General features: G+C 43.2%; 1 protein-coding gene across 1 annotated transcript in view; it reads right to left on the reverse strand.

Annotated features, from left to right (window-relative positions):
• Positions 1-13,109, reverse strand: part of cemip2 (cell migration inducing hyaluronidase 2) — a 77,317-nt gene that overhangs the window by 36,111 nt on the left and 28,097 nt on the right. Inside the window, exons 6-9 of the mRNA XM_033018127.1 lie at positions 11,040-11,228; positions 4,918-5,087; positions 3,417-3,626; positions 1,836-2,041 (exon numbers count right to left, since the gene is read on the reverse strand). Coding sequence (XP_032874018.1) covers positions 1,836-2,041; positions 3,417-3,626; positions 4,918-5,087; positions 11,040-11,228 — 775 coding nt within the window. The remainder of the gene's footprint in view (positions 1-1,835; positions 2,042-3,416; positions 3,627-4,917; positions 5,088-11,039; positions 11,229-13,109) is intronic.

The raw sequence follows: 13,109 nt of genomic DNA on the forward strand, positions 1-13,109 counted from the left end.
TCAGGTGTGTTTACTATCCAGATTAATACCACATTGTTGCCTTTGGGAGCTATCCGTGCAACTTTTGCTGCTGTTGTTCCTCTAGGAAACAGCCACACTCTCTGACCAAGGCGAGCTTTAAGGCATATCAAGATAATCAATAATTTTCTATGAATACAATACTCTGCCTTTTAATCCAAATCCTGACAAGCATCGGGCTTTGCGGTTTTAAAATCCGAATGGCCTAATTCTGTTCCGAGAACTTCTGAACCCTCGTTTGCCAAGGGTACGCTTCCTTTATAAAGTAATAAAACTGAAGGCCCATTGGTTCTCTTGGGGGCGGGGGTGGGTTTATTTCCCCTATCCAGTAGGCACACCTCAGTCAACATCACTAATACAGTCTAATCATTGCTGCCGTGGGAGCCAGCTGTGCACAAGATGGCTACCGCACTTCCTACATAACAACAGTCACGACAAAATCCCAAAATGCTGCATGGGCTGTAAGGGGCTTTGGGAAGTGACAGGTGCTGCAAAGATGCAATTCTCTTGCGTGTTCAGAAGAGAAGCTCGCTGATCCGCTCCACCACACTCCAACCTGGGCCATCCTTCAGAGGCGATCAGTGAACCGACGCCCAATACGCTAATCTTGTACAATCAAAATTTCATCAGCTTCCCATTTAAAATCAACAACCTCCTGCCAGCGACCGGGTTGTGCTAACCAGCTGATTGCAAGGTTGATGCAATCAGTATAATGCAAGGACATCTCCAGTCAGGATGTGGTAGCCGATTTCTATGTTTGCTGCAGTCCTCAAAACTATGTCCAAATTTCCTGACAAGCTCATTAGTATCTAAATGCACACACATGTACATGAACAATGGGAAGAAATCTGTGTGTGCAAAGAACTCACAGTAACGCTTTCTTTAAGCATCAGAGTCAAAGATTGAACTCATCCCCATCAGCCAGAGCAAGTGCAAGAGAAGATTCACTTTTGTTCACTTCTCTCCAGAGATGCTGCCTGATCCATTGAGTTACTCCAGCATTTTGTGTCTACCTTTACTTTTGTTTAGATATTTTCCAGGGAATATGGCATGCAGGAATCAGTGCAAATAAAAAAATATCACCAACACCTTGAAAGAAAGGTGCAAAAAAATTGACATGGGAAGTAGATTTTACACCCACTTTGAACCAAGTTGCAGGCGGTTTGTACATGGCTACTTAGCTCGAATACGAAGCCATTATAATGGCCCTATTGCCAGAATTTGGAACAAAGGTGGATCAAAGAGTAACAAAGTCTGTGCATGGATGCACATAACACGTTCTGTGGGAAATTCCTCTGCAGAAATTTCCTTCATTCTACAGCAATCCTGTAGTCCGAACGTAGGGAGATGCCACCTCCTGGAAACAATCTTTGAACTGGATACATCCAGCCATGTAACAGGGGATCTGCTGTAAATCCTGACACACACTGTCCCATCTAGCCTAGGTTCTACTTCCCACCAGTGTCAATTTAGATTGTTCAAACTCCCAAGTTCAATTTGTTGAAGAAAATTGTATTTGAATATGAAAATCAATGAAAACTGCAGATGCTGGAAAGCTAAAATAAAAACAGACAATGCTGGAAATACTCAGATTGGGCAGTACTTGCAGGAAAGGAACAGAGGTAACATTCTGACTTAGGATCTTCGACCTTAACTGTTAATTCTGGTTTTAATTCCCACAGCAGCTACCTGAACTGCTGAATATTTATTTTAGCATTTGCAGTTTTTATTCTGTTTGAATGCATCTTTTTTTTTTTTAAATACCCCCAACAAAAGACAGAACTGAGCACAGTCCCGAGATAAATCCCAACATTTACTTGCAGTCAGTCGCTGGGACAGGGATGTAGTTGCCGTAAACATTATTGAGAATCGAGGAGCACATGGCGTCGTTCCTGTCTGTGGGCAGGAGGGTGCCGGGTTTGGTGACAAGCCCCAGGTTGTGGAAAAGAACGTTCCTCTCTTCAATCCCATCCTCCAAGAAAAAACAATGCCCGAGCGTGTCATAGCCAACAGTGTCTCTAACCTGCAAAATAAAACACAAAGAGACGTCCAGCTTTTGTGGCGATCATTCATCAAGGGCTTCTTTCCTGCTCAGCCACTGCGGTGGATTAAATCACACTGTAGCCAGGGTAGAAAAATCTCTCACCCAATGGGGGGGGGGGGGCTATTTAACAAGTGCACAAAATGACATCAGAGGATCAGTTTTTACCCATTGTCATAGAGTCAATGTAAACAGATCCTTTGACCCTCCGTATCCACAAAAACCATGGACCACCAATTTACGACAAATCCCAATTTATTCTCCCCACGTTCCCATCACTGCCCCTAGATTCTACCCCTCACCTGCACATTTGGGACAATTTGCAATGGCCAATTAATCCACAAACTTGCAAATGTTTGCGATATGGGAGGAAACCACTTCAGCCAGAGGAAACCCATGCAGTCACAGGAAGAACATGCAAACTCCACATGGAGAACACCCGAGGGTAGGATTGAAGCCAGGTTTCTGGTGCTGCGAGGCAGCTACTCTACTGCTGCACCGTTGGGCAGCCCATTTATAATTTAGTTGTAGATTGACGTGCTTAACATACAGATGAAGCAGGGAAAAAGGGAAGTTCTATGTGTGCATGGAAGGCAGGAGTGATAAAATAAAAGGGGTGACACTGCAAAAGTAAGGACTCCTCCCAAACCCACAACCTCCACCATCATGAAGAAGCAGCAGAAGCATGGGAGCTCCACCACCTACAGGTTCCCCTCCAAGTCACACACCACCCTGTTCTCAACATACAATGCAAATCCTCCATCAATACTGGGATTAAATCATAATATACCCGAACAAACAGCACAACTCCATCATACCAATTGTAGCAATTTGAGGCAAGTACTCGCCACCACAGTCAATGCCAATTAAGGATGTGCAATAAATGCTGGCCTCATAATCACTTAAAATGTTATCAGATAGGATTAAATACGCTAGAAATACAGAGATGTTTTTCTGGGAAGATACCAGGTGAGTGATCAGGAACAATGGAGCAGTGTAATAAAAACAGTTACACTGATGAAAAAGTATTTAAAACAATGAAGAGGAGTTGATGAAGTAAATGTTTCCTCATTGTCAATAATAAGTCTAAGATGGCCATTGATGAATCCAACTATAGATTCATTAAAAAATTATTTATCCATGGATTGAAATTTGCCCCCAGAGGGAGTTGTTAAGATGAATAACACTCACGCATTCCAAGGGAAGGTGGATAAATGCACAAGGAAGAGGAGGATCCTTTGAGGTGAGATAAGATGGTGGACGGTGTCTCAACAATTAGTTGGCCAAATAGCCAATTCATTCAAAATGTTGCATAATTCCAAATAAAATTCCAAACCAACTGGGAAGAGAAACTTACCAACAAGCCATTGGTTGCATGAACTGTCACACATCGGGAGAAGCAATGGTGGATTGCAATGCTGTCCACGTAGGTCGGCGATGAGTAGCCACCAAGTTTATCCACGTCCCCACAGAGGTGAAAGTGCACAGGGTAACTGCCCATCACCTGTTGACCCATATGTACCAGCTCCACATTGGAGAGATGGACAGACGTGAAGTTCTTCAAAATCTACAAAGATGGAAAGGAAATGATAAAGCTGGTTTTCTGTTGTTAAATGAACTGAAAAATAATTCCTCTCAATGTCTTTGAAGAATTACTTTATTGGATATAGTCTGAATTCATAAACCAAATCATCTTGAAATTGTTCACTGAATGATAAATTGACAAGGGTTTCAAAGGGTGCCATCCACAACTGATACTCCTCAATGCAGGAAATGGGGGCTTGATGGTCAGTACCAGTGGGTCAAAGGGCCCATTTCCATTCTGTACAACTATGACTCAATGCATTCCTAATACTCTTTGTTGCTGACTTAATTCCTCAGCCAAATGTTATAATAGTTCCACTCCCTTCCACTCTTTAAGAGGATGTTGCCAGGGCTTGAGGGCCTGAGCTATAGGGAGAGGTTAAACTGACTAGGACTCTACTCCTTGGAGCGGGAGAATGAAGGGTGATCTTAGAGGTGTACAAAATCATGAAATAAATAGATTGTGTAGACGCCCAGAGTTTCTTGCCCAATGTTGGGGACTCGAGAACCAGAGGGCTGAGGTTTAAAGTGAGGAGGGAAGATTTAATAGGAATCCGACAGGTAATTTTTTCATACAAATGGTGGTGGGGGCTTGGAATGATCCTGCCAGAGGAGGTAGTTGAGACAGGGATCTTTGCATTGTTTAAGAAACATTTAGACAGGTACATGTACAGGACAGGTTTAGAGGGATATGGGATTTAGAGGTGGGTCTAGTGCAGATGGGACATGTTGGTCAGTGTGGGCAAGTTTAGTCAATGCCCTGTTTCCAGACTCTATGACTATGACTCAAAATGTAGGGGGAAATGAAGTAGGATTCGTGTAAGTGGTGGCATTTGAAGTTTGGCATGCACTTAGAGGGCTGAAGGATGTGCTTCCATGTTGCATGACTCCACACCCAGTTTCCTCATTTGTTTACTATTAACCTACCTGACAGGCACAAGGGAAAAGGATTTGGGCATGGAGCGATATGACAATAACTGGTGGAAAAGAGCAGATATGGAGCATAAACAACAGCACAAAGAAGCTGAAGGAGTCTAAACAATTCTCCCAGAACAGTCTGATGTTGTCATCACCTCCTGTAAAAACAGCACAGAAGGGTACTAAATCAGAGAGATGGGATGAACTCTATAATCCTTTCACTGGCAAAGATGTTTTTTAAACGTGTTCAACTCTTCATAGATGTTCATCATTTCTTTAAATTGACTAAAGATAAAGATTTGAATTGAAACATCTGCTGTATATATGTAATAAAATCAACTGGGCAACAGGCTTACCTTCAAATGGCCTCCAAATGTATCATGCTTAAAGAACTGACACCAGTTGTCCCCATAGCAGGAATCCTCCATCTCCCCCTCAATGACGATGTTCCTTGTCAGCATTCCCACCTCCGCCCTCATGTCTATCCCATCCATGATTTCCCCCACATGTAGGAATTGAGCCTTTCCTAAAACAGGAGACAGTGGAGAGGAGGAAATGAATAGGAAGGAAATATGTGCTGCTACATAGAGAAGCTCAAATCAAGCATAACAAAACCTGCAAGGGTTAAATGGGCTGAATGGCCTGATTTTACAATCAATGTCACTGCCGACCTATAATCACAATTCAATCTAAACAATTTAAACTTATGTCCAAGATATAAGGTCACTGATTTTAATTTATGCTCTGTAATACATCCAACTTCACACTTGGATCAGGTGTGTTATTTTATTGCTGCATTGTTGGTCGAGGGTGATTAGCAACCACCAGGAAAATCTACTAAAAATTTTTTAAAATTAAATAAAATCCAGATGCTGGAAACTGGGATATTCAACAAAAAACATTTTCTTTCTGTGGTGCTGCCTGAACTACTGAGTGGTGTTGTGGGAAATGTATTATCCAGCAATATAATGGAACTGGTCCCGGGGGACTGCAAGAGTAATCCGATCATAAGCAGCTTCTCAATATTCTCTTGTAAAGTATCAACAGTAGATGGTGACACAAGAAACTGCAGATGCTGGAATCTTGAGAACGAAAAAAAGTGCTTCAGACTTAAGAAGGCTCCCAACCCTAACCGCTGTCTGCCCAGCAATGAGATATATCACTAGGATCAAGGAATATTGGTCATTTTAATACCCAAATCCTATACTTCACAAGCCTCCCAATCCAACAGAGAGACCTTGTCCAAAAGCCATTGTTAAAGTAGAAGGGTGCATCCCCCCTCCCCCCGTCATAACCCACATTGTAATCATGACCATTGGTGCTTGTGGGAGCTTGCATTGTGTGAGCAGACTGCCGCATTACAAAACTGACAGCATGTCAATAAGTATTTCATTGGCTGCAAAGCACTTCAGTCTCACATGAACCGTGCTTTGAAATGCAAATCTGTCTGTCCATCTTCTGGACTCCCGTAGTCAGGAGGGACAACAGCAGGGACCATCTCAAAGCAGCTTCAATGCTGTTGCTCAAGCTGTTGATTATAAACTCTTGTCAAAACTCCATGTGAAAAGCCCAAACATATCCAGAACAGAACAGCTATTTTACGTCAACTAAGAAGACAAGGCTGATTTATTTTGCTTTACATTTCCTCCCCCACTCTGTCCTCCCACTCCTCAAATCCTGAGATTAGGCTTTTCAATAACATACCGGCAGTTTTGCAACTACTGTTGAACACATTAAAATTAGACCAACGTTGAATGCAGAGAATTTTTTATTCATTTTGAAAGGAAGCAGTAGTTCAATATTTATTATCCATTGATAGGAACTAAAACAAATCTCACTTGTCAAAGTGATGCTTTCAGCATTAGTGTTCTGGGCTCAGCCCTGTGCCCGTAGCAATGCACAAGATAGCCTTTTATTTCTAACACCTTGTTATGCTTATAAAGCTGTTGACTCCACACCACCTTCCCCGGCACTCCCACTGTCCATGCTGAGCAACAACTGCCTTCTGTTTCCGGGGGAACATCACTGCCTGCCACAATGAACACGTTTCCTCCTCCTTTTATTCCAGGCCTTTGCATCACTTGTCTCACAGGAGAATGGGTACAAGTCAAGGGTATAGTATATACATGTGTAGGAAGGAACTGCAGATGCTGGTTTACACCGAAGTTGGGCACAAAATGCTGGAGTACCTCAACGGGACAGGAAGCACCTCTGGATAGAAGGAATCTCTGGATAGAATTTCTTCTACCCAGAGATGCTGCCAGTCCCGCAGAGTTAATCGAGCATTTAGTGTCAGTTTATACATAATAGGCACAGTAGACCACTCAGCCCCTCCAACTGCTTCTGCCAATCAATGCGATCACGCCTGATCTGCAAACCATATACCTCTTCTTTCAACATCTCCATAAATACTTCTAGTTTCCACTCCCCCCCTTCACACCTTGAAAATTTCCACCAAACACCTCTTAAAGCCCAGGAAGTCCAACTCCACGTTGCATAACCTCAACCTGCTGTGATGGTGCTATCTCACAGCTAAAGAGCTGTGCACAAATTTCCTGCCATTGCAACAGCTGTGAAGCAAGTATGGTATTGAGCCAACAGTGTTTAACTACAAGCAGAACAAGTTAACCTTCTGGTCTCTTGGCCACACGAGCTTAAACAGACGCTTCTGCAACAGATCAAGTGCAGCCTCAAGTTCAGTCCATCCTAGCAGCAGTTACCACCTCGCCAAAGTCTGCCATGTATCTAGTGGGAGAGTTTAGGACTAGAGGTCAGAGCTTCAGAATTAAAGAATGTTGTTTTAGGAAGGAAGAATTTCTTTAGTCAGAGGGTGTTGAATCTGTGGTATTCTTTGCCACAGAAGGCTGTGGAGGCCAAGTCAGTGGATATATTTAAGGCAGAGATAGATTCTTGATTAGTACAGGTGTCAGAGGTTATGGGGAGAAGGCAGGAGAATGGGGTTAGGAGGGAGAGATAGACCAACCATGATTGAATGGCAGAGAAGACTTGATGGGCCGAATGGCCTAATTCTGCTCCTATCACTTATGATCTTTGCAAAATGCAGCATTTTTTCACTTCCAGAACATACTAAGATTCTTCATTCTTGATCTGCTTTTGCAAGCTGGAGGGAACCCCAATGCAATTGAACAATTTAGCCTGGATTTTGTGGTCATGGAGATGTTGGGATTAACTGGCATTTCCCTCCTGCATCACTGTGTCACTGGCAGCAACCTAGGAGTTTTTGTGGTGCTCAGATTAACACCAAAAGCTACGAGTTCACAGTTTGAGCACTCATGCCAGGAAATCAAGGGAAATTATACAATGCATCCAAATTTCTGCAATCTGTGAACCAGTCCCTTTGTATACTATCCTGCAAACTTTATTATACAATATCTAATTCAGCTTTATGTTATTATAAGCCAGGATTACTGCTCAAACTATCACGTCCTAAAGTAACACTTCTGCATATGTGCACGACCATTGCCCACCATTAACATTTCAAAATACAAGGCATATGTAAAATAACAATGGGGGCTTTTCTGCTCCTGTGTACATTCCAATCCTTACCCAGCACACTATATGTTTAAGATATTAATCAAGGATTGTGCGATGTTTCAGAAGGAATTGCAGGTGCTGGTTTACACTGATAATAGACACAAAATGCTGGAGTAACACAGAGGGTCAGGCAGCATCTCTAAATACTGCCTGACCCGCTGAGTTACTCCATCATTTTGTGCTATGTTTGCAACCTGGGATAATTCTACGCCTCGATTGGCTGCTCAGCATGCTTGGCGATACACAGTTGTGGGATGCCTTCAATCCCACTTATTTAATTTCTAAGCCGCCACCAGGCTTGTCACAGAGGTCACTAGACCATCGTGGTTAGCAGCCAGCAGCATCACCACCACCGACTATAAACTCCAGATCATTTTTTTGCACGTCATATACAGGGTGGCACAGTGGCGCAACTGGTAGAGATGCTGCCTCTCAGTGCCAGAGACCCGGGTTCAATCTTGACCTCGGGTGCTGTCTCTATGGAGTTTAATTGTTCTCCCTGAGACTGCACGAGTTTTCTCCGGGTGCTCCAGTTTCCTCTCACATTCCAAAGGCATGCAGGTTTGTAGGTTAACTGGCATCTGTAAATTGCTCCTAGTGTGTCAGGCATGCATGTGAAAATGCCATAACATAGAGCTAGCGCGAACGGGTGATCAGTGGTCAGTGTTGACTCGATGGGCAGAAGGGCCCATTTTCAATATACAGTAAATATATATATTTTTAAACCAGCTTACATGGCATGTTATTTACACGTGTGTTGGAAAAGGTCACTATTGATAAATTAGTGCCATGGTAACTTATTAGACTAGATTACTAGACTGGTAATACTGAGACCTGGTCTAATCTAAAGATCCAAATTAAAATCCTAATAAAAACAATGCAAGCCAACTAATGTTACACACAAGCAACCAAATATTGACTACGTCACATTGATGATGAAATTAAGTTCCTGTTTAGTTTCTTGCTCCAGCACCCACCCATAATCTATCAAGGTACAGTTGCCTAGCGGTTAAAGCATTGTATATGTAATCCAGGGACCTGAACTAATGATCTGGAAATGCAAGTTCAAATCCAACCATGGCAGCTGGGAATTTAAACTCAGTTATTGAAAGAGAAAACTGATATTAGAAAACTACTGTCTTGACATTAAAAGTTCAGCTGGTTTATTGATATTAATAGCCAATGGTCACACATGGTTGATTCTCAACGCTGAAATAGTCGGTAAAGGATAGCTAATAAATCGTGACCTTGCCAGCCATTGCAGACACAAAGAACATTACTGCTCTATCAAAGTTTCTAATGCTTTAAAACAGGAGGATGTTTGCTGCCCAAGAGACTGCACAAGCTGGAATCTGAGGTAAAAAACAAATTGCTGGAGGAACTCAGGCAGACAGTTTTTGGGTTTTCACCCAAATTTCAGCATGCTATGAATCAATCCCTTTGTAAAATAACCTGCAAACTTTATTATACAATGTCTTATTCAGCTTTTTATAATCTTCCAAGCCAAAATTACTACACGGCAAACCATCAAGCTCTAAATTAACACTTCTACATATATGCATGACTATTGGTTGCCATTAACATTTCGGAATACAAGGTATATTAAAAATATCTGGTGCATTTCTGCTTTAATCCTATGTATATGTTCCAGTTTTTACCAGCACACTTTATAATGTCTAAAATGTTAAGTAAGGATTGTGCCATGTATCTCCTCACCTTGCCAATAAGATACTGATTGCCACGTTTGGAATGTGCTTTCGTATTCAAGTCAACGCTGAGACCATCGATAATAATTTGAGCTCTTGTGTTTATCAGCTCTCTTTTTCCTTGGTCAAGAATATATGTCCTAGTTGGAAAGCCTCCATCACTGGGCCTGGGATTAAACTTGGCGCCTTTTTCCTCTTTGAGGACTTTATGTGGTTTTAGTTTTTAGTTCAGAGATTCGCTGTGGAAACCAGGCCCTTCAGCCTCCACCGACCAACCATACACTAGTTCTAACCTAAACACTAGAGAGAATTTATAGAACCAATTCACCTACAAACATGCACGTGTTTGTAATGTGGGAGGAAACCGGAGCACCCGTAAAAAAATCCATGCAATCACAGGGAGAACGTATAAATACCATACAGACAGCAGCCGTAGTGAGGATCAAATCCGGGTCTCTGGCACTGTAAGGCAGCAACATTATGCCTCGCCACTGTGGTTGTGGGAAGAGGAGGAGAAGGAAGCATGTAATCAAAACAATCACGTGTGCTTGACAGACCAGGTGGTGCACAGTGGCAAAGTAGTTAGTGCTCCTGCCCACAGCTCCAGAAATCTGGGTGTAACTCTGACCTCCAGCAAAATCCGTGTGGAATTTGCACATTCTCTCCATGCTGGGTAGATTTCCCCTGGGTGCTCCTATTATTCCCCACACAGATCAATTGGCCAACGTCAATTTATCCCCATGTGTAGATGGGTGGTAGGAAAATTAACAGGCACAAGATATGAGAGGGGGAGGGGAAAGCGGGATTGACGGAATTGGTTGAAGAGCCCACATTGATTCAGAAGGCCGAACAAGCCATAGGTGATCTATTTAGTTTAGGGACACAGCATGAAAACAGGCCCTTCAGCCCACACCAGACCAATTGATCACCCGTTCCCACTAGTTCCATGTAATCCCATTTTTGCATCCACTCCTAACACATTTGGGCCAATTTACAGAGGCCAATTAACCTACAAACCTGCTTGTCTTTGGGATGTGGAAGAAAACCGGAACACCCGGAGGAATCCCATGTGGTCACAGGGAGAACATGCACACTCAACACTCAAGTCAGGTTGAACCAGGGTCTCTGGCCCTGTGGGGCAGCAACTCTACCAGCTGTGCCGCCCATTTCTATCTTGCCCCTTCGCTTCAGCAATGCCAGTTGCCTCTTCCACCTACCCGTGACCATGGTCTGCCGAGATGTGCACTCCGGGCAACGAAGAACAGTAAACTCCTCGGCCTGGTGCATGGAGTAGTCAGTACTGGCCACGACCAGCCGATCACCCATCTCCCAGCCTTGCACCTCATCCAGCAGATCCAACACAAAGCCCTCAGACACGTTAACCTGGAACTCAGCCTGCGGAATCCCTGTAAACATAAAGAGGGAAGGGGGAAAAGAACAAGGGAAAGAGGGAGACAAATGTAGTTTAGTTTATTGTCACCTGTAGCAAGTTACAGTGAAAAGTTTTTTTGTTGCATGCTATCCAGTCAGCAAAAAAGACTATACTTGATTACAATCAAGCCGCCCACAATGTACAGATACAGGATAAAGGGAATAACGTTGAGTGCAGAATAAAATCCAGAAAAGTCTGAAGATAGTCTGAGGGTCTCCAACAAAACTCAAAACCATTTGGTATTCTCCTTTGCTTTAAAATTGCTGAAATGAGAAAGCAAGACAAATGGCGATGGAATCTTGAGCAAAGAACAAAGTGTTGATGAAGGGTTCCAACACGAAACATTGTCTATCCATTCCCTCCACAGATGCTGCCTGACCTGCTGAATTCCTCCAGCACTTTGTTCCTTGCCTGAGATACATAGCCGATTTGAATTAACTATTCATTCGTACAAATTTACAAAGCATCATTGTGACCAATAACTAAAAGGAATTACTCAACTGAAACAGAGCATGAGGTGGTCCATGAGTGTATCATGCTCTTGATCCTGTACATCCTCCTATTCTTTTCCTCCACCGTATTTACCCAGCTGTCCCTTAAATCCATTGCTGCCATTCACTTCTTCACTCCCTGTGCTAGTCACTTCCACATTTTCGTTACTCTCACGTTCATGTCATAGGAGCAGAATTAGGACATTCAAGCCTACTCCAATTTAGGACATCAAGCCTACTCCACTATTCAATCATGGCTGATCTATCTTTCCCCATCAACCCCATTCTCCTGCCTTCTCCCCATAACCTTTGACAGCCTTACTAATTAAACCATCTGTGGCTATGAATTTCACAGATTCACCATCCTCTGACAAAATAAATTGTTCCTCATCTCCTTCCTAAATACATCCTTTTATTCTGATGCAGTGCCCTCTGGTCCTAGACTACCCTACTAGCGTAAACATCCTCTCCACATTCACTCTGTCCAGGCCTATCACTATTCGATAAGTTTCAATGAGGTTCTCCCCTCATCCTTCTAAACTCCAGCGAGTACAGGTGCTCAGCCATCAAATGCTCATCATATTCTCTGGGGACACTACTACTTTTCTCAGTTCGGAGGTCTTCTGTGAGGGCAGCACGGTGGCACAGCAGTAGAGTTGCTGCCTTACAGCGCCAGACCCAGGTTTGACACAGGTTTGTAGGTTAGAGTAATTGTAAATGGTCCCGAGTCTGTGGGATAGTGCTAGTGTATGGGGTGATCGCTGGTCGAAGTGGAATCTATATTTCCGCTCTGTATCTCTAAAGTCTGAAGTGACCACTTCGTGTAGAGAAGAGTGTTCGAATGTGTGGAGAATTGTTGAGAATTAAAATTGCATTCTGTAGGATTAGTGTAAATGGGTGATTGATGGTTGGCACGAACTCAATGGGACAAAAGGACTGTTTCATCATGCTCCATCTCTTTTGACAGTACTGAGAGAGTCCTGTGGCTACACGGTGCTTGGCTTTAGATGTGAACCTGAAGTCCTGCCTGGCCTCTCAAGGGTATTAAAAGATCCCTGGACAAGATTGTGAACACAGTTCACAAGATTGGGGTCACAGTTTAAGGATAAGGGGGAAATCTTTTAGGAGGAAAACATTTTTCACACAGAGTGGTGAATCTCTGGAATTCTCTGCCACAGAAGGTAGTTGAGGACAGTTCATTGGCTAGATTTAAGAGGGAGTTAGATGTGGCCCTTGTGGCTAAAGGTATCAGGGGGTATGGAGAGAAGGCAGGTACAGGATACTGAGTTGGATGATCAGCCATGATCATATTGAATGGCGGTGCAGGCTCGAAGGGCCCAATGGTCTACTCCTGCACCTAGTTT

This window comes from Amblyraja radiata, chromosome 3 (assembly GCF_010909765.2).
Source record: "Amblyraja radiata isolate CabotCenter1 chromosome 3, sAmbRad1.1.pri, whole genome shotgun sequence".
Classification (NCBI taxonomy): Eukaryota; Metazoa; Chordata; class Chondrichthyes; order Rajiformes; family Rajidae; genus Amblyraja; species Amblyraja radiata.